This window comes from Podarcis tiliguerta, assembly GCF_965153285.1.
Source record: "Podarcis tiliguerta genome assembly, chromosome: 11".
In the NCBI taxonomy this organism is placed as follows: Eukaryota; Metazoa; Chordata; class Lepidosauria; order Squamata; family Lacertidae; genus Podarcis; species Podarcis tiliguerta.
Window position 1 is genome coordinate 48,522,659 of NC_139544.1, and position 22,093 is coordinate 48,544,751.

Consider the following 22,093-nt stretch of genomic DNA (forward strand, 5'->3'; position numbering starts at 1 on the left):
CTTGGAGGTTTTTAAGCAGAGGTTGGATGGCCATTTGTCATGGATGATGTCAGGAGTGCGTGCAGGAGCCAGGCCATGTGACCAATAGGACTCTGCAGGATTGGGGCCTTCCTAAGTTTGTTCTGAAGAGGTGAGGCCGATTGGTAACTCACAGCACCTGGTGACAAGAGCTGGGAAGGGATATAAGGTCAGCATTTCCCCTTCGGCTCTTTGCCACAGCAACACATTCCCTGCCTTGGGCTTCTTGCTTCCTGATCCTTGAACCTCAGCTTCTTGACTGCCTGCTTCTTGATCCTCGGACCCCTGACTTCATGACTCCTAGCTTCTTGATCCTCGGACCCCTGACTTCGTGACTCCTTGCTTCCTCACCCTCGGACTCTTGGCTTCTGACCCCCATTCCTGCTCCCACCCCGCCATCTTGCCCCCGGTCCTGACGTCCCCTGCCAGGACTTCGATTGCCCATGACAGATGATTTAGCTGAGATTCCTGCATTGCTCAGGGTTGGACTAGATGACCCTTGGGGTCCCTTCCAACTCTACAATTATATGAATCAACAATAAGAAGAGCCCTACTGGATCCAGACCAAAGGCCCGTCTCGTCCAGTATTCTGGTCTCACAGTGGCTGACCATGTACTCAAGGGGAGTCCACAAGCAAGACTCTTCTGTCCCCACCCCACCTCGGCCTAAAAGTACAGAAAGGGGAGGAGGGGAAGGGGCATGTAACTGGGTTTCTTTTTGAATCATCTTCATCATCAACCATAAAGAGCTAAGCAGAGATGACTCCAGCAAAAATGGGGGGGGGGGGGGAATAACCACAGTGAATCATAGACCAAGACAGCAAGTCTTTAATGATATTATTGCATAGCATGATAAGACAAATGAATGAGATGTTTTCGGGGCACCACATTTATTATGTCCCATGTCCCAAAGACCCAGCTGAACTTCCACTTTTCGCTTAACGCTTTTCTGCAGGTCCTTTCACACAGATGTTACAAATCTTCATAACAGTGTACTTTCTTTACTTTTAAAGGCAGGCAGGTTCGTGGAGCGGACAACATTTATAACCGTGATTATGCAGAAAGGCAAAAGTATTCTTCAAGATTAAAAAAAAAAAAAAAAACCACACACAAATATTCACATTGTTAAAGTGACTTCTCTAAGGCCATGAAGGGATCATAAAAAGCCAAAAATGGGCAGGAGTGCTCTTACCATGGGAGAGTGTGAACAATCGGAGATTCTGAGCACCGATACAAAATGCCATTTTTCGGGAGAAATTTGGAACAAGCCACAAATGTTGGACAGGTTTAAATCACCCACAAGAAAGCTCTTTATGCTACATTTCTGCAGGTATATTAATTTCTACAGGTGACTCTTGGAGCAATCCATTATACTCGTACCTCAGCATCACTTTCCACACTATAAAGCCAAAGTTTTGGTCCATAAGAGAAAAACTTGGTTGGGTAATGCCTTTTATTTTACCTCATGGATACAACATTTTGCCTTCCCTTTCCAACTCAATCCTACTACCTAGTTTTGGGTGGCATCTCGCCTAACCAAGAGTTCCAGGTGACCCAAAAGTTCCCCACATTTTGGTTGGTCCCAATCCATGTTTTTCTCAAGAGTTGGGCCTTGGGGTGTCCTCCAAAACTATGGGATTCCTTCCCCCTACCCCAAGAAGCAGCTCCTGAGAGAAATGGAGAAATAGCAGTCTGCAGAAGATGTACACATGTGCACAACTGCATGTCACGTAGCTCAGAACGTGGTTTTCTGGATTGTTTAGTAAGCGTGTATATTGATCCTCCTCACCCAGTGTTTTACTCCTGGGGGCAGGAGAGATCAGTGATGTACACTGACATCCTGGGATGCCACATCAGCTTCTCAGCAGGCTTGAGTGGACCTGATCTGTCTTCCAGAGGTTCAGGATCTCGTGGATCACACACTGCAAGACGTGAGCTGCATCTGTTGCTAATTCACACAAGGCAGTGTGGGTGTCTTCAAACACAGGAATGTTCCTGGTTGGTTGGTTACTGGTGACAATTTTCTCATGCATCTGCACCTTGTGTGTGGTCCAAGTTCTTGTGGGCAGAATGATGCAATGACTGCACTACCCAGGGAGGAGCAGAGCCACCTCGATGACTGCACGGGGCTCTTCCTCATCTATGAGAGAATAACACAAGCTCATCTCAAGCCACTGAGAGCCAAGATTGTAAACCTGCTCTTCTCAGACAAGCCCAGTCCAGCAGTACAATTTTGCGACAGGAAAGTCTCCTCTCACAAATGAGCCACTTGGCTCATTTGTGAGAGGAGACTTTTCTGTCGCAAAATTGTACTGCAAAATTGTACTATAATTAGAAGAATTGTGATAGGATGCTGGAATACTTGGTGAACCTACTCACAAGAATGAACTATGTGTGGCTTGACAAAAATACCTAGTGAAACTCTGGGTTGAAGCAGCACAGGGAGAATTGCATCAATGGGCTTCTTAGCTAAGATTATAACCAAAGGGAACTCAAGACTCAAATCCCATTGAGCTACTGTCTAAAATGCTTCCAAGCAACCATATGCATGCAGTTCAGATCTGTTTCACCTAGATGGCCTAGTTCTGGAACGTTTAGCCAGCCCCCTGCCCCACCCTGAGCGCTGAAATTTCCATGATATTGAACCCTCCCTCCAGTCATTCTGCCCATTTATATACCTTGCTGAAGAGCAACCGTGAAAACATGAAGAAACTCAAAACAATATTGTAAACAAAATAGCAGTGGACAGTGTTTGTAATCCAGTTGTAAGAACACTTAGAGGTTCGTTCAGATGCAACCAGTAGGACTTATGCACAAAAAAACGGGTTTTTAAGATTGTGGCACGGACAGGAAAATTCATTGGGACAGTATTGCCTGCGGACCATGAAATATTTTGTACAGACACAGGGACGGTTCAAATATATTAGTATCTCTTTGTATATCTACGCTCAAGAGTTGCGCAAGGCAGTTCCATGTTCAGTCTTTTATGATTCTCGTTTCAGGAGGACATACGCGCCCATGACAGCCAGGAGAGCGTACTGTAAACAAAACATATAGATTACTTTGGTATCTAACATAACTCTTTGCATCTCAGATGCCACAAATCAGACCCTGTTTCAGAATAAGTTTTCAATATAGTACTGGCACCAGTTTCTGAAAAGCAAAGGATAGGTCGAAATTGTCTGCAATGTGAACGAACGTGGATTCCCAATTGGCCAATATCCCTTCCAGTGGAGTAATTCACTCTCGCCTGGTTCACATATAACACTAAACCATGGTTTACTATACCACGGTTTATTAAACCATGGTTCGGCATTATGTGCAAATCCTGCCCCAAGCTTAACTATGGTTTGTTCACTGCCAACAAACCACAAACTGCAACCATAAACCTTGGGTTTGGTTTTTTAAAAAACTATGGTTTGGTGTTATGTGTGAACCCATCCTTAAAAGTGATTCGACCACCCGATGCTCACTAAACAACAAAGAAGCTGGAAGCTGACTAACTTTGGAGAAGCAATGTGTTTCATTCATGGCTGGTTAAATGAACCATGGCTTCCAATTATGTACAAACCCGGACTCTATGTACATCCCTATGCATGAGTGAAGTTGCACTCATGACTGAAGTGAACAGAGCACGAATTTTGGGCGCCACTGGAGGGCAAATGGGGCTCTGAATAAGAGTGCATATATTTATGCATGTAGATATATTCTTACTTGATTAGAGATCTAACATTTGACTCTTGGTGTGTTTCAAATAATGATTAAAACTGAAATCTAATGGAGTCACAGAACGCACACTATTACCGCACGACTAATTATGTGTGGAAATTATATCTACAGCTAAACAAAAGCAAGGTTTATTTTAATACTGCCTATAGCAACATTGTCGGGAATTTAAAAACATTCTGTTGAGCAAAACAAAAAAGAATAAAAGCTTATTTGTAAATGTGACACATGGCTAGTTTTCTCTGTGGCGTTTTGAGAACAGGAAAAATAAAAACACTGCTCTATTTGAATACTCACGCTCGCAAAAATTCTCCAACATGATCCTTGATGCAAAGCAAGATGCTGCCCTCAGAAATATGAAACGGGAATGATATCTGCATAAGGCGAACATTTCCTTGAGTACAGTATATTTTTTAAAAAATCAGGGAATTGAGGCTTTGTACATTGACAGTCGGGTGCTAGGGACCTCTGTTTCACAAACTCCACTGAAATTAATGGGAGCTACACAATAGACAATTTGTAGTTTTGCACAATTCCCATTCACTTTAATGATACTGGCTGTTGCTGCGTCAGTATTTGGTTTTTCTTATTTACCATCAAGTGGTGTATAAATTTTATGAAATAAATATGCCAACGCATTGAACCCACTGTGCGCAGACCAAAATTATCCCATATCTGAAACATGAGCCTTTAGTGGCAAAAGGAAGTAGGCCTGATAAAATCTTCGAAGCACAATCTTCTCTCTAACAGGGAATCTGTTCATGCAGGTTTGCAGACTGGTTGGCGAAAGAATTGCTTCTTTGCCAAAAAAGTTATTGGCCCCAGAGTTAAATCTTTACTTACCTTAAATTTTGGATAGTCGTTCATGATTATGGTCACCATTCCAACATACGGCAAAAACCTGATTCGTGGAGGTTAAACAGAATAGCATAAAGTCATTTCAAAATAGCCCGACTTAATGTAGCATTTTATGCTTTTATTATTATTAATTTTTTAAGCCAGACCAGGTGCGAGCCTCAGGAGCTTCAAATATCAGAATTAATCACTAAAGGAGAAAAAGGTTTCTAGCCCTTTTGGCTAGTATAGTCTGAGAATCTGACAGCTAAAACTGATAAAAGTAGAATAAATAAAGGCCGAAAACGAACAGTCCATTTGAATGTATTTAATGGCCGGGACGTCAGGGTTCAGTTGGCCCAGAATAGCCCACATCCCCCCTCGAGAGAGACAAGCGCTGCTTTGAGCAAAATAAATGCACACAAGACAGATAATAGTTTATGTAGCACTGCAGAAAGCTTTGCGCGGTCCAAATGAGAGCGGAGTATTCACAGGCAAAGGCAAATACGGCGGTGCAATTAAGACTCACTAATGCTGGCATGGAAAGATTTTTTCTCACAGAAATCCGAAATTCTGACACGGGGGGGAAACAGTCCACTCAGCATGTTTAGCCTGGAAAAGAGGAGGCTGGGAGGAAATAGGACAGCTGTCTTCAAATACAGTGGAACCTCGGGTTAAGAACTTAATTCGTTCCAGAGGTCCGTTCTTAACCTGAAACTGTTCTTAACCTGAGATACCACTTTACCTAATGGGGCTTCCTGCTGCTGCTGCTGCGCCGCCGCACGATTTCTGTTCTCATCCTGAAGCAAAGTTCTTAACCCAAGGTACTATTTCTGGGTTAGCGGAGTCTGTAACCTGAAGCGTCTGTAACCTGAAGCGAGGTACCACTGTATCTTAAAATACTGTCACATGGAAGATGGAGAGCAAAAGCTTGTTTTCTCCTGCCCTGGAGGGTAGGACTCGAACCAGTGGCTTCAAGTTACAAGAAAGGAGATTCCAACTCAACATCAGGAAGAAATCTCTGACCGTAAGAGCCCTTGGAAGGTGATGGACTCTCCATCCTTGGAGATTTTTAAGCAGAGGTTCAATGGCCATCTGCCATGGATGCTTTAGCTGAGATTCCTGCATCGCAGGGGGTTGGACTAGATGACCCTAAGAGGTCCATTCTGACTCCACGATTCTATGCAGAATTCCTCTGCAGCAGGGGTGGGAAGGAAGATGCAGCCCTCCAGCCCTTTCTACCTGACCCTCAGGAAAATCCCCGGGCTGCTCTCCTTACCAGCCCCGCTTTGAACCCTCCCTGAGTATTTTTCCCTTGCTGAAATAAGTCTGTGAATGCTGATAATGCCTCTTGCCTGACTGGTTGCAGGAGGGAGAAGGGCACTTGAGGGTGTAGAACAGGGGTAGGCAACCTAAGGCCTGGGGGCAGGATCTGGCCCTATCGCCTTCTCAATCCAGCCTGCGGATGGTCCAGGAATCAGCATGTTTTTACATGAGTAGAATGTGTCCTTTTATTTAAAATGCATCTCTGGGTTATTTGTGGGGCATAGGAATTCGTTCTCCCCCCCCCCCCCAAAAAAAAATAGTCCGGCCCACCACACGGTCTAAGAGACGGTGGACAGGTCCACGGCTGAAAACGGTTGCTGAACCGTGGTGTAGAAACTAGACCTTCATACAATGATAAAAAAATACACTTTTTGCTCTGACCGCTTTTGTTTCTTGGTCCTGCCTGCCCCCAGGTAGTAGCCCAGAAAGGAACGGGATCTGTGATCTGAAAAAGGCTTCCCACTCCTGCTAAAGAGGTTTGCTTCAGCCCTGCTTTCAAAAGTCACCCACCTATTGCCCTTCATTTCAGGGGCAGCACAGTGCACCCTGCAGCCACACTCACCCTCGTGCCCTGCCGACAACGTCCTTCTTCTCGAGCCAGTTCTGGCCTTCTTTGTACAAGCCTCTGTCGTCAACTTCGTTATTGTCGCCCTTGGTCAGAAATTTGATGTTGCCGTTTTCCCTGCAAAAACAACAAGACAGCAAATGCGTTGTGGCGCCACATCTGGAAGTCGCCCATTAGAATGTTTGCAAAACAGGAACAGAACGGATAAGGTACCAATCTACCCTTCCTGCTGCCTTTTAATAAATATCGAGACCTTCATTTCTGACTCTTACTGACAGATCTAAGCACCTATTCCTCCCCGGCCTGTTAATAATTTACTTTGGGCAAAACAAAGAGTTATCTGTTTAGTTACTAGATGCCTGCCCTAGTGTGATTAAAGAGAAATAAGAGTGTTTCTTGATCTGGAAAACAGGCACCTGCAGATGGGAAAGTAAGAAGAAATTTTGGGTTCAAGAAAGAGGTCGTTTCAATTCAGAAAAGCTTTGAGGGAATAGCAACCGGACTTACATTCTCTGGGCTAGAGGCAGCAGCCTGGGGTTGTGTTCTGCCCACGTATCTTTTAACCACAACTCCTGGTCACTGGCCATGCTGGCTGGGGCAGAGGGAAGCTGTGAACCAAAAGGTCTGGTGGTGCAAACCACAGGGGCAAACTCCCTGGCTGAACCCCTCAGCACCCACTGCTAGTCAGTGTACATTAAGTCTGCTAGATAGACCAATAGTGTGACTTGGTGTAAGGCAGCCTCCCATGTTCCTAACATTGGTTTCAGCTCGTGATTAAGTCTGGAGCACAAGCCCGGGTTTGAACCATGCACTAAGCCAAGCCATGGCTTAGCTCAGTACAGGGCGGCAGCAGAATGCCTGGAAATGAGCAAAAAGGCCATGACCTCCTTTCCCAGAGCTTGCACATTGCATTGAGGAACCCCTTCGTCTGCAGTCCTCTGTGATAAACTACTTTATGGAGCTGATGTTTTAAAAAGCGGTTGAACAGCTGCCGAGTGAAAGAAAGTACTGCAGGTGCTTTCAAAACCCAATAATTTGGAGAGCTGAGGCTGACTGCATTGACAGCACTCATTCAATACATATATGCACCAAATACGTCCTTTTTTTAATTAAGGAATGTACATTTAGCTTCATTTAGCTCAAGTATTTCCTGCCCAGTTCACCCTCCCCATTTCACTTCAAATGCAAATCTCCATTCCTTCTAAGCATTCTGCATTCTAACAGCCGAGCAAGATGATGACACCAGTGACAGCACTGAATTGTTTATGCCATTACTTTTCGTGAACTTTGATTACTCTGTGTACAATCGGAATATCTCTGCCTTCGACTTTAAAAACCACTATTTCACCGGCCCTGATGGGGTCGTCCCGGAAGTTTGTTAAGAACAGCAGGTCTCCTCTGTGGAAGGCTGGCTCCATGCTGCCACTATAAAGGAAAGGAGAGAAACAGGAATTAAAGAGTTGATATCATTCTTCTGTCGGGGAGGAAGCTTGGTACTAGTTTTCTTCTTTAAAAATTGCTATTAGAGTGGTAACTGAAGAAAAATCAGTTATGTTCACAGGCTATTGAAGCCATACCCTGATATTTGACAGGTGACGTATTTCACATTCCAAGATGCACTATATCCCACAATGCCCTTTAAACTATTTCAAATGTATTTGCCTGGAAACAAAATGATGACAAGGATTGGTGTCTGGCAGGTCTCCCTTGGTAGTGAGACTTGGAATGCCTGCTTAACCTGCTCCCTGCCTTGCAGGACTTTTCCCACCTGGCCGGGGGGGCTGACTGACTCCAGCTACAAAAGTCGAGGCTGCTGAACAGACTCTTGGGCTGCAGTGTTGTTTGGGGGTTTTGTTGTGGGGGGGGGAGTGCTGCTGTTAATATTTTTTTGCATATTTATTTTGTTTAAATAAAAATAAATATGTGCAAATTGCTCAGTTTGGTTGTGTACATCTTGATGTTACATTTATTGTTTATTACTACTTTTGTTGTGTTTGCAGTTGTGTATTTTTTTTTATATGTTGCAAGCCACCTTGAGCATGGTTTTAACTCTGGAAAGGCAGCATACAAATAAAATGACTGACTGAGAACATGCCATAAGGTAAAGGTAAAGGGACCCCTGACCATTAGGTCCAGTCATGACCGACTCTGGGGTTGCGGCACTCATCTCGTTTTATTGGCCGAGGGAGCCGGCGTACAGCTTCTGGGTCACGTGGCCTGCATGATTAAGCCGCTTCTGGCGAACCAGAGCAGTGCACAGAAATGCCGTTTACCTTCCCACCTATTTATCTACTTGCACTTTGAGGTACTTTCGAACTGCTAGGTTGGCAGGAGCAGGGACCGAGCAACGGGAGCTCACCCTGTCGCAGGGATTCGAACCGCCAACCTTCTAATCAGCAAGTCCTAGGCTCTGTGGTTTAACCCACAGCGCCACCCGCATCCCAGAGAGCATGCCATAGGCAGGGACTAAATCTGTTTTTAATCAAGCTTATGTGAATTTTATTGTACTTTTTACTTTGGTTGTAAATAATTTTGGGACCTTTTTTTTTAGTAGTACAGGATGCACAGGTTGAATAAACCTAACTAAGGATATACATCAGACAGACAACAGTTGCAGAAACCACACATCCTGGTCTCCTTCCAAGATCTGCAGATACTATTTTAGGAGAGGAATGGGGCATAAGCTATGGGTCGCTTGCTAACCCAGCAACAGATTTGATTTAACATAGACATACCTGAGCACTACAACGATAGGACTCTCACTCCCAGTGATAACAATAAGGCCTTTCCATATCATCAGCGCCGAAGACACAATCATGGCAAAATTTAAGACTTGGTAATAGAGCTGAAAGGAAGGGAAGAGCTGTGATAAGTGGAAACAGCCGATCAAAAACCTGAGATTAAGCAAGCAAGCCAACAGATGCCAGCAGGGTTCTCATCTCGTGATGTTATAGCAGCACAGGCTGCACTAGCGCAGAATGCACTGGGCTTAAGAGAGATTGCTCCAGCTCAAGAGCTGGGAAAACTAGCTTGGGTGTGAATGGCAGAGCCCAAACACCTTTAAGGAACAAGGAAGCAAGCGTGAAAGGAGGTGCCGGGGCAAGGGAATCTCCTGAAAAGACTGGACTCCAGTAACCCACATTTGTGCTTTTACAGCTCTACAAGTCACAGTGACCCCCACTTCTATGTTTGGGGAGGGGGAGAGATTATTATACTGCACAGAAACATAAATGGCCACAGCTGCTAGTCTTGAAAGAACCAAATGAATGCAGAAACCTATTAAGGGTCGAGATTGTTTGCTTCCAGGAAGGAAAGGGGAGGCACATTCTGAGATGTAAATACTGTAGGATCTTTTTATCTTCAACAGACACACGTTGAGCTTCTTCGACAGAGGTGAAGGCTCCCCAGGGCGCTGTGCCTTTATAACAGGCGGCTTGGTGGGGTTGCACAAAACAGGGCAATCAAAAACAGAGTGCCGGGAAGGGGGTGCACTGACCACAACACTGCCGCCCTCCCCAGAGAGGGGGAAAGTAGATCAATGCAGAGGGGAAAGTAGGGCACTCAGATTTCACCTGCCAAAGAAACCCAAAGGATGGCCTCATTTCCTGGCTTCTTTCAGAACATGTAAAATTGTTCAAAGGCAGAGGCTTGGGGAGGGGGGAGAGAGATAAACTAGAACATTTTTTTACCTTCACCCTCCATGATTTATTGTGGTCACCCAAAAACATATGTACTCTGCTCACAAAAGTTAAAATAATACAGTATTAAAAAAAAAAAATACACACAGAGAGAAAAACACAACACAATATAAAGCAGCTGAGCTAGCGTTTGTTTGGACCCTGGATAAGAACATGGTGGCTGAAAGGGAGGGTGTGTTAGAAGGGAAATGAATGGATATTGATTTATAGATAAAACTTTTTATTGTTGTTACATTTTTATATGTAACCATGGGCTTTTGTAATATTTTGTTTATGATGTCTGTTGCATGATGTCTGTTGCTGCTTCAGTTTTTTGGGTACCACCACTTAGAGATATTTTAAATATATTAAATGGTATAGAAATTAAATAATCAATATAAAACCACCCATTGGGTGGCGCCTAGTGAATTAGCTCCGTTAGTACAAGGACTTGGGCCTGAACAACTGAACCTTCCCTTCTCCTCTGCCCATACGCTGTCACCCCCCCCCAAAAAAAAACCTGTTCTTGAAGTTACCCCCAACCCTCCAGAGCAAATCTGGTGAGGGCTCCGAGAGAGGAGGGGGAGAGGAAGTTCTTTGCACAAAAAGAAAACCTTGCACTAGCAGAAGTACTTCATATTGACACCATCCATTTAAATTATTGGTTTTTGTTGCTTATGCATTTTCACAACTTATATACACATCATACAATATCTATCATTTATCCCTTATCCTCAGACTTCCCAGTCCATCTCTCCATGGCATTCTAGGTAGTCTTTTGTCGGTTGCATATTCTATTATTTCACCCATTTTTGTCTCAAATGTTCATCTATTTAGTGTTATCTGCTGCTTATATGTTCATTCCTACTTGTGGGTTAAATTGACTGTTGCACCCTCTAAGATACCGTCCACTGAAATTAATGGAGATGACTAACTGAGGTCCATTCACTTTCAATCATTCTATCCTGAGCATAGCTTAGTCAAATGCAAACATTATTTGGAACGGCCCAGTAAAATTCCTGACATGTCCAGGAAAAGCTGGGAATGTCCCTACTGGAAACTCTGGCCAGCTACTGCCAGTCAGTGTAGATAATACTAAGCTCAATGGTGCAGCAGCCTGACTTGGTGTTCCTATAAGTTAGCCCTTCCCTAGACTAGGTGCTCAAGTGGATCTGTGATTCTGACATGCAGTGAAGCAGTCATGCAAACAGCTCTTGCCGGTGTGAGGCTCACCGCACATTCCCCATGACGCCACAAAGCTGACAAAAAGCTCCAGCCAAGTCGTGGGGAGTGAAATGTACACTTGGATTATATGCTGGGCATGTGGTGGAAGAAGTGTCATAACTGCTTAACCTCAAAAAGGAAGCTCCACTTGACATACATTCTTAAGACACCAATTGGGTTGGATGAATCATCCTTTCATCAATCACCCACCCACCCGAAGAGAGACCGGAAATGTAAAAAAAAGGAAAAGCTGCGTTCTACATCCTCTTTGCACACAACCCACAACACTCCTCCATCAAAACATTCTCCTCTCAAGCACTTCCAGGCTTCCTCATTTTAGCTCTCAGCATCCTGTATGACAAGGGGGGGGGGTCCACATTTATTTGCTCCTAAGACATTTTGGGGCAGCTGTGAGGAGAAACAGACACAAAACCCCACCGATTTTAAATATGGAGGATGAAAGGAAAGAAACTGGAACTCTGAAGAGTAGAAAAACAAACCCTTTCCAGCTCTTGTTTTCCAGAATGAGAAACCTGCCATGGAATTCTGCTCAATATTGATCCAGAGTAGAATCCAATGTATAGTTTGGAATACATATACTTGTATAGTTAGAATCATAGAGTTGGAAGAGACCACAAGGGCCATCGAGTCCAACCCCCTGCCAAGCAGGAAACACCATCAGAGCACTCCTGACATATGGTTGTCAAGCCTCTGCTCAAAGACCTCCAAAGAAGGAGACTCCACCACACTCCTTGGCAGCAAATTCCACTGTCGAACAGCTCTTACTGTCAGGAAGTTCTTCCTAATGTTTAGGTGGAATCTTCTTTCTTGTAGTTTGGATCCATTGCTCCGTGTCCGCTTCTCTGGAGCAGCAGAAAACAACCTTTCTCCCTCCTAGTTAGCCGAGTAACAACTTAAACACGTTGCAGGATTCTCAGAAAATAGACCAGAGGCAATTGTATTTCATCCAGCAGAGCTTTACTGCTACTGAAGGCAAATGAGCATAATGGTCACAAATCCAATACATTCAGGGTTGGCACTGTCCGTAGGAAATCCAGTTGCAGCAGACTTAACTTAAACTTAAAATAAGACTAAACCTTAACACTATACACAGAGCACCACACCAGAAGGAAAAGAGCTTGAAAGAGGAAGTGAAGCCCAGGCTCCTTCTGGCCTATTATTATAGTCAGCATGACCGTGACAGAAGAGATAACAGAACCAGTCTAAGCCAGCTGTACTCAGTTTCTCAGAAGGAATAACCCAAACATCATGAACCCCCAGTCCAACCCCCAGCAAGACAGGAACCACAACTAAAGAATCCCTGATAGACCCAACCTCCATTTAAAAACTTCCAATGAAGGAAAGTCTACAACCTCCCAATATACAACTGCTTTTATAAAGGTTTATACAAGACAACAAGACAAACTGTAGTTGAGCTTTTCTTTTACCTGGCGCTTGTTCATTCGCCGCAGGTCACCAAATATATCCATGGTTGCAGCTTTCTGAGGAGCCAATAACAGAAAGAAAGAAGGAGAGAGAAATGTTATTCTTAAACTAGGTAAGGTAAGGTAAAAGGTAAAGGACCCCAGGATGGTGAAGTCCAGTTAAAACCAACTATGAGGTGCGGCACTCATCTTGCTTCAGGCTGAGGGAGCCGGCACAACACAACATCGTGATGGAAGCCAGAGCACATGGAAATGCTGTTTACCTTCCCGCCACAGCGGTACCTATTTATCTACTTGCACTGGTGTGCTTTCGAACCACTAGGTTGGCAGAAGCTGGGACTGAGTTCACCCTGTCACGTGGATTTGAACCACCAACCTTTGGATTGGCAAGCCCAAGAGGCTCAGTGGTTTATTTCACAATAATATTTATTATTTCCATACATAAACATAGCAAAAAAAATTAACAATAATAAAGGGAAAAGAGAGAAATAGAAAAAAAAGAAAAAAAGAATATAGAACACAAAATAAAACAAATCATCACTACAATAACACTTAATTAAAATCTATCTTCATAAACATATTATTTGACTTCCTCAAATCTCTTCCATCTGAATTTCTTAGTAATTATATGTAGCAGTTTCCAATATCATTATTTCATAGAACCATGTCACAGTCATAATCATATTTCAAGAGGCTCAGTGGTTTAGACCACAGCGCCACCCGTGTCCCCTTTTCTTAAACTAAGTTGAAGTGCAAAGCTGTGAATTCTACCAGGTGTATCTTTCACAGAAAGGATGTGGGCAAAAAGTATGGTTAGGTTGTAGTGAACACTGAACTGCAACCCTCGTTCTGGTATCAATTGTATGGGGAGACCTAGAACAAGAATATGTAACCTTTGGCCTTCTGGATCTTTTTGGACACCAACTCCCATCAGCCAGCATGGCAAATGGTCAGGGATGATGGGAGTTGTAGTCCAACAACATGGAGGGCCACAGCTTCCCCAGCCTTCAAATACACCCCTAGCCAACTTTAATAAATTGTTGCTTTCAACTGCTCAAAGGGCTTCACAGGCATTATCTAGCTGCAGTACTTATTGACTTACCTTTCAGGGAATCTTGTATCGTTAGCCCTCATACTGTAGACCACCTATGCTAGTCTTCACCACCCTGGTGCCCTTCCTTCCAGATGTGTCAGACTACAACTCCCATCAGGCACAGCAAGCATGGCTGTAGGGAGTTGTAGTATGGCACATCTGGAAGGACACCAGCTTGGCAGAGGTGAGATTCAAACCACAGGCTTCCCAATTCATAACTCAGTTTCTTAACTACTACAGCAACTAGTGATGTATGGAAGTGAGAGCTGGACCGTAAAGAAGGCTGATCGCCGAAGAATTGATGCTTTTGAATTATGGTGCTGGAGGAGACTCCTGAGAGTCCCATGAACTGCAAGAAGATCAAACCTCTCCATTCTTAAGGAAATCAGCCCTGAGTGCTCACTGGAAGGACAGATCCTGAAGCTGAGGCTCCAATACTTTGGCCACATCATGAGAAAACTCTCTGGAAAAGACCCTGATGTTGGGAAAGATGGAGGGCACAAGGAGAAGGGGGATGGCAGAGGACGAGATGGTTGGACAGTGTTCTCAAAGCTACCAGCCTGAGTTTGACCAAACTGTGGGAGGCAGTGGAAGACAGGAGTGCCTGGCGTGCTCTGGTCCATGGGGTCACGAAGAGTCGGACACAACTAAACGACTAACAACAACAATATTTTCTTTAAGTGTTTGGTTTTTGGCAGAAGCATTTCATGTTACTTAACATGACACCAGGCCAGCAAGGCAGGAGGGTTGCCAAGGAACCAGAACTTCATACTGTTCAACAGATATATGTATGAAAACCTCACAAATCACACAATATCTGCTTCCAAAATTACTACAAAATTACTACCTTACATGTAGTACAAAATGCAGACTCATTTCAATTTCCCAGGTTTGGGGTATCTTAACTGGAGATGCTTGGTCAGCCTAGGACAGTATTAACAAGTCTGACAACATCTCAACAGGGGTTTTCCCCGACCTGTTATTTAAGCTCCTTTTATCTGAAGATGCCAAGGACCGAACCAGAAACCATCTGCCTGCAACACACATGATCTACCACTAAGCTCTGGCCTCCCCTATCCTTATAATCTAAGAAGTTAGCACACACTTTCCAACATTTTAACTTAGCAGCAGAGAACTGCAGCGGAAATCACTTTGGACTCACACATCAAAGTTTGCAAGACTAACAGTTCAAGGATGTCTATCTGATGCCTCTCGAACCACACTAGGTATTCTTCAGCCTTTACACCCTTGCAGCAGCGTGTGGCAAGAGAGGGGGTGCCATGAACAATGTCCTCCATTGTCCATCAAGAGACAGGGATGCCACAAACTTGGGTGGCTTTAAATGAGGATTGGAAAAAATCCATGGAGGGGAGGGCTATCAATTCCTACTGGTCAGAATAGCTATGCTTCACCTCCACAGATGGAGGAAGTAATGCAGCTACTGGAAACTACAGGAAGAGAGAATACTCTTGTGCTCATGGTTCTGCTCCCTGGTTGGACAATGTGAAAATGAGCTGTAGGACTGGATGGGCCACCAACCTGATTCAGCAGAGCTGTTCCTATAGCAGGAAATGAAAAACGACCGAGAGCAAAGGGTAGAGCATGAGACTTTCAATCTCAGGGACGTGGATTCGAGACCCACATTGGGCAAAAGATTCCTGCACTGCAGTTGGCTGGACAAGATGACCCCCCTGGCCCCTTCTACCCCTACAAGTCTATGAGTTGCAAAAGTCTTCCCTGCTCACCCCTTGTTGCAGGGTGATGTCCAGGCGCCATACGATGAGGCTGGAGAGTCAGAACCAACTGGCAGCCCAAAACAAAGCACCATGAGGAGGAGCAGGGGAAAGCAACACCCCACCCCCATAGACGCTTGGGGTGCAGCATGGAAAAGTAGCGTTGTAAGGGGAGCACGAGGGTCATCTGGTGCTTGCAATGCAGGAATCTTTTGCCCGATGTGAGACTCGAACCCACGACCCCGAGATTTAAGAGTTTCATGCTCTGCCGACTGAGCTATCCCAAGGACCAACTTTGGGTTGCAAAATAAAGCTACTGGTAAATTAAATATTATTATTATTATTATTATTATTATTATTAATTCGTTTTTGAAAACAGTGCAAATATAGATATATAAGACCGCGAGCCCCCAGCCTCCGAGTTCCAAAAGCAAGCCTACTTAATTGCAACCTGGCAATTAGACCCTTTGGACCCCCTATTTGTGTGTGTGTGTGTCCCCCCTCCTCCTACCAGCAGGTAAGGAGGGTCGCCAAGCAAGGGGGGCCAAGGCTCTGCTGGAAGAAGCCCCTCCCCTAGAGCCCCCTTCTCCAAATGAGCCCCACCTGAGAGGGGCTCGCGAGACCTCTACTCACAGCAGCAGCCTCCTCCCTGCCGCCGCCGCAGACCATTCACATTCCCCAGAGCAGCTGGCCCAGGTGGGCCAAGGCACAGGGCTCACGCTTTTTCGCGCAGGCTTCTGGGAATTGTAGTCCCGTCGCTTTCCCCTCTCGCGGCGATCCCGGTGCAGCAGCGGAGACCTTCGGAACTACGTCTCCCAGAATGCAGCTGCGCGGGGAGAGGGGGCCCTTTCCGTTTACTGTTTTGGCGGCCGCGCTAGTGCCTGAAAGCACCGATCTTTTGGTCACAGGGAGGGAGGAGAGTTGAGGTTTGTTTATTTTTTTATTTAAAAAAAACAAAAACCAGCCACGGTACAGGGCCGCCGCGCTGAACCAATTGGACTCGGGTTCGAGGGAAGCAGATTCAGGTACTCGCGTCAGGCGGTACTTAGGACGGCTAAGCATTCGAGAGAGTCTGTTAAACCGTGGACGTCGTTCATTGGCGAGAGGGGAAAAGAAAGGGGCGGGGCTTAGAAGAGGTAAGCGAGCGGTAAAGAGGCGTGGCAAGTTGAGCCGTCGCTGGGATTTGGAGGCGGGGCTAAGAAGGATGCCGTGTTAGAATGGGAGATGCAGAATCAGCGTTACGGATATGAGTGACGCTGGTGGAGGAGGCGGGGTTAGTGAGAAGGCGTTTGTAGCGAAGTGTCAAATATAAAATGCAAGGTGGTAGTCCTCAAGCACGCTCACCTCCCTAGGCATGACCAGAAACTGCAACCTGGAGGGTTTTCTCTTTGGGCCTTATTCTCTTCCCTACATCACTAGTGGAGAACCTTTTTTTTTTTTCTGTTCAAGGGCTAAAAATGGGTGAATTTCAATAAATGTGAATTTCGCTTTTGCACCAGCAGGTAGATTCTCCACATTCACCCAACCCTCTTGTTAAGTTGTGGGTGAATATATCAGACGACACAGCGATTCTTCAAACAGCTCTTGTTTATTCACAGGCCAGAACAGAACTGAACTGAAGGGTTCAGCCAGCCTGCTTATATAGAGCTCCACTAAAATGCAACAGTAACAACTTTCTGTAACTATCCAATCACTGAACGTCACTTTCAATTCCTTATTTGCATATGTGGGCCTGAGTGAAAACTATCTACAGTATCCCCCTGCTGGCCCAGGGTGAGAACTTCAGTACATAACACCTCTCTATGCTCCATTCATGCAAACAAGAAGGACACGGTCCAGCCAGGCAAAAAACACTCAAGGGCGGGTGCAAAATACAACGGGTGAGGTGTATTGCCTGTGGAGAGTCCCAATGCCTGGACAAAGAAATGTAAATGTATCCCCCCTCAGTCTAAAGCTCTCTCTCACACACTGACTGCCCACCATAGCTGTCAACCGTCCCTTATTTGGCGGGAAAGTCCCTTATCCCAGTGCCGTGTCCCGCTGCTGTCCCTTATTGATGATGTCCCTTAAATTTCCCGGGTTTCAAAGGAAGTAGCTCCTCTCCCTCCCTCCCTGCCCGCCAGGGAGGAGGGAGGCTCCAACTGTGTTGCTTGGCTGCATTGCTCACCCAATAAGGAGTCTAAGAATGACTGGGGGATGGAGTTTGCATGCCTTGTGCTGATCAAATCGGCCGAGTTGCCTGGGGACTCGCCTTTGCTCAGCGGAGAGGTGACGGTGGTTTCCCTTACTGCATCCCCTTTGCCGGGTTGCTGCGCTGTGAGAACTACCGCTTGAGGCTTTGTTTGGCTGCTGGCTGGGCTTTCTGCCTTTGGCTCAGAGTGGCTCAGAAGTTGAACATACCTGTGCTCTGAAAATCCCTTATTTTGGCTGCTGATCCCTTATTTTCGAGGCTGCTGGTCCCTTATTTTCAAATCTGTAAGTTGACAGCTATGCTGCCTACACCGTGTGCTTTGGCTCACTTGCAAGAGTTGTTTTGTTGCACTTCCTCTGGAATAAACTTTATGCAGATCATATGGCACCCACTGGAGTTTGGCTAACAGATTTGTGGAGGAGCTGATGGCGAGCGGGTGCTTTACTTCAATAGGTTGGTTAAAATCAGCAGTGGGGATCCTGTGATCTCCCAGGTGTTGGATTCCAACTCTCATCAGCCCCATCATCTAGCATGGGATGATGGGAATTGTACTCCAGCAAGATCCGTAGGAGTCAGGCAGCTATTTAGTCCATTCCAGCTACATTATTGCATGGCAACTTACTTTAACACAGAAATTCCAGGAGCTACTGGGATGGTTTCCTGCCTTTGTTTGGGCCCGTGAAGCATTCAAGAGATGTGTGAGAAAGTGCACATTAAATCACAAGTTTCATCTGCCTGCTTATGTGGCCACACGAGAACGGCTGCTGAATTCAACTGTAGGAGCATTGTGTAAAACTCTTGTGCAAGCATTTTCACAACAGTTTTGGAAACTGGTCCGAGGTACACGGTGTCTGACTCAGCTTCTCATTATTGTAAGAGCAATTTGCGAAAATGCAGCATGTTCAGACTGTCTTCGAAAAGCCTTGCATTACAGAGGAAGAGCACTTTGTTCCCAACTTGGAAACACAAAGAAATGGTCTCTCCCAACCTCCATACAATTTCCTCCAGCTTCTCAGTAAAGGTGGATGCCTGTGTTTTATTATCCACCGTTTGTTTGTGTGGCATTTCCACTGATGTGTGTCACTGCTTGGTGCCAAAATCCTAGAACAGCAACTGCCCATATTTTCCCAATGAGGAATAAGAGTTGCCTACTGAATGGAAGAAAACAGACCCCTGTAGGTTAATTCTTTTTAAAAAAAACAAAACATTGGACAAGTTGACACAAACTGGTGCATGTATACTGTATGTGTAAGCAAATAAATAAATAAATAAATCAGAATATTTTTTTTTGCTTGGTTGTCCGATTTGGAGGGAGAGAGGAGAGTCTGATTATTTGAGGCCATGTCTACACCATATATTTAAAGCACATTTATACCCCTTTAAGAGAATCCTGGGAACTGTAGTTTGTTAAAGGTACTGGAATTGTAGCTCTGTGAGGGCAGCACTCTCGGTGAACTACAATTTCCAGGATTCTTGGTGGTGGTGGGGAGCCCTGACAGAGTAGTATGTGTGCTTTAAATGTATGGTGTGGGGGTGACCTCTTGAGAGAATCCCCTCACCTCAAAAAATATATTGAAAAGTTGGGGGGGGGTCAGAAAAGGGCAACCAGAATCATGTCCTGTTACTGTATTCCCAAGCAATGCCGCCTATTAGTTCCAAACAGATATGTACAGGCAGAGACAGGAATGCAAAGCATAAACCTCAGGATTATGAAGCAGATTAGAGGCGAGGCTAGCAGGACTCTGGATAGATCACTTTTCCAAGGGATTTGGATAAAATAATTAATCTGAGCCTTGAAAATGCACATAGAGGTGAAAGAGGAATGAAATATACTGAGTCAAGTGTGGATTTCATACTCTTTATTCAGCTCGTAGTGGTGAGGAGGAATGGAAGTTCCCCCAGAATGTCTGCTTTATATACATTATTTACACAATGGGCCCCACGTGATTGGCTAATTCCGGGATTCTCCTGAAGGCCAATCAGGTTGCAGATTCACTTCCACCTGGAGCTGGATTGGGTGGCTCATGTGGACCAATCAGACTGCTGCACTCTGAATCCTATTGTTCTAGGACCAATCAGACTGCTGCATTCTGAATCCTATTGTTCTAGGACCAATCAGACTGCTGCATTTTGGATCCTATTCAATTCAGTACATAACAAGGAAGTAGGAAAGAGTGTCTCTCTCCCAACTTCCTCCTTCAGTTCTATGTCGTTTTCACCTCTCTCACCACCTCCTGGTTAAGAGAATGTGTGGGTACCAGGGGAAGATCTCAAGAGCTTCCACTGCCCCCCACCGGGTGCCTTGCTGGTGATCTCTGGACTAGGATATGACTACCCTAATCTGATTGTGAGAAGACGATCTGTTCTCGACTCGTGTGCCAGAAGAAAGGGAGTCATTCTGCAGAGTCACATCTAAACCCTGAAGAAACAAAAGTGCTATGGCATTTGATGACTAAGGCATGCCCATAGCTGGAGCACCGACTTGAGACGAAGTGTCCTTTGTTTTAAGTGGTATTTATTCTCTATGTTTCCACTGGGCCTGTTTCCAGTCATGTTGTTTTATCTTGTTTTTTGCAGTTCCTTCTGATTTACTCCGTCCTTCATTTCAATATTCCTTTCTACTCTTCGCAATGTTAAACACGCAGCAGACTGTCATCATTTTGCTATTAAAGAAATATCCCTTGAGTAGACTTCGTGTAAGATGGACATCAAATACAGTGTTACCGTATCGCCTTATTGCCTGCCCTTAAATCGATATTGCCATTTCTTATAAACCTTTGGAGTCTTCTCTCTAATTCACACCTGCCTTTTGATACTTCGCATTAATCCTACTACTAAATCACTCCTAAATGTCACTTTCCCTCACCACCTGGTCTCCCTCCCTCTCCTTCCTGCGTTGTTCTCAGATTAGCAGGATGAGGGCACAGCTGGTGTCTTAATTCTGATGTCCAGTGCCCAGTTGATGGTAGGGAAGTGAGAGCTGGACCATAAAGAAGGCTGATCGCCGAAGAATTGATGCTTTTGAATTATGGTGGTGGAGGAGACTCTTGAGAGTCCCATGGACTGCAAGAAGATCAAACCTCTCCATTCTGAAGGAAATCAACCCTGAGTGCTCCCTGGAAGGACAGATCCTGAAGCTGAGGCTCCAATACTTTGGCCACCTCATGAGAAGAGAAGACTCCCTGGAAAAGACCCTGATGTTGGGAAAGATGGAGGGCATGAGGAGAAGGGGACGACCGAGGACGAGATGGTTGGACAGTGTTCTCGAAGCTACCAGCATGAGTTTGACCAAACTGTGGGAGGCAGTGGAAGACAGGAGTGCCTGGCGTGCTCTGGTCCATGGGGTCACAAAGAGTCGGTCACGACTGAACGACTAAACAACAACAGCAACAGCAACAACAACAATAATGTATGTATCATCAACTAAATGTCTGCCGCCTTTAAGAGAAACTGCTCCAGAAGACCTGACTCAGAGGTGTCATCTGCCTGGAAAACTTGGTGACTGATCTATGCCCAGGCCTCGCCTGAAATAAAGCTTTTTTAACCACTAACTCGGTTTCTACATGCACAGCTGAAGACAGCACATGGTGTCAGAAGTCACGGCCACCACAGAGCACTACGAGAAAAGTGCAAACCATGGATTCATTTCAAACTACAAGTATCTCAGAGAAGTGGGCATGGCAGAAGCTGTGAATGGAGCCGATATCTGTAGGACCAGAGACAGTTTTAAGCGATCTGCAACCCCCAAATCTGTTCAGTTTCGAATAGGTATTGATCAAAGGGGCAGGGGCATCTGCAGAGCTTGGGCCTTTAGTGGTAAAGCTTACAGAAGCAGCAAAGAGAGACCCAAGCAGGCTGCTTGAACTGTTGTAGGCCTGCTAGAAATATTATTACTAGCAATAGCAGAAACAACAACAATGTAAAATAAGGCCCTTACCCATGACTCCAAGCCACCGAACCAGGGTGGAATACCAGCGGTGCAGAGAAATTGTTTCTCAAAAGTGACTTTTGACAGGTGGGTGGTGCTGGCACCTGTCAATCATCTAATGTCACTATGACATTGAGTGACATTGTGCTGATGATCCGATGTTCCCCTACCATGGCCCACTGATGCTCGTTCTTAATTCTTTTGCCTTTAACTTTTGTTTTTCTCAGCAGTATATACATGATTGGCAGTGCCTGCAGACCTCGTTTTTAACCTGCCACGTTTAGGCCCTGCCTCAGACTTGACATCATATATGACATCATGTTGGCGTGGCACG

At 45.2% G+C, this 22,093-nt stretch overlaps 1 protein-coding gene across 4 annotated transcripts; it reads right to left on the reverse strand.

Annotated features, from left to right (window-relative positions):
* Window positions 1-822: 822 nt before the first annotated feature.
* Window positions 823-16,462, reverse strand: SEC11C (SEC11 homolog C, signal peptidase complex subunit; the record flags this gene model as incomplete). 4 transcript variants are annotated; one of them, XM_083404557.1, is made up of 9 exons in its annotated part: window positions 16,274-16,398; window positions 12,818-12,871; window positions 9,204-9,313; window positions 7,744-7,893; window positions 6,466-6,585; window positions 4,587-4,644; window positions 4,041-4,117; window positions 2,344-3,055; window positions 823-2,290 (listed from the first exon to the last, which is right to left on the reverse strand). In XM_083404557.1, the coding sequence occupies exons 1-8, from the start codon at window positions 16,307-16,309 to the stop codon at window positions 3,016-3,018; spliced, it is 645 nt and encodes a 214-aa protein (XP_083260683.1). In that variant the 5' UTR covers window positions 16,310-16,398. The 4 variants fall into 4 exon arrangements, with proteins under 4 accessions (XP_083260683.1, XP_083260685.1, XP_083260684.1 ...); XM_083404559.1 differs by lacking the exon at window positions 4,041-4,117 and having other exon boundaries at window positions 16,274-16,462; XM_083404558.1 differs by lacking the exon at window positions 4,041-4,117 and having other exon boundaries at window positions 16,244-16,362.
* Between the last annotated feature and the right edge of the window lie 5,631 nt (window positions 16,463-22,093).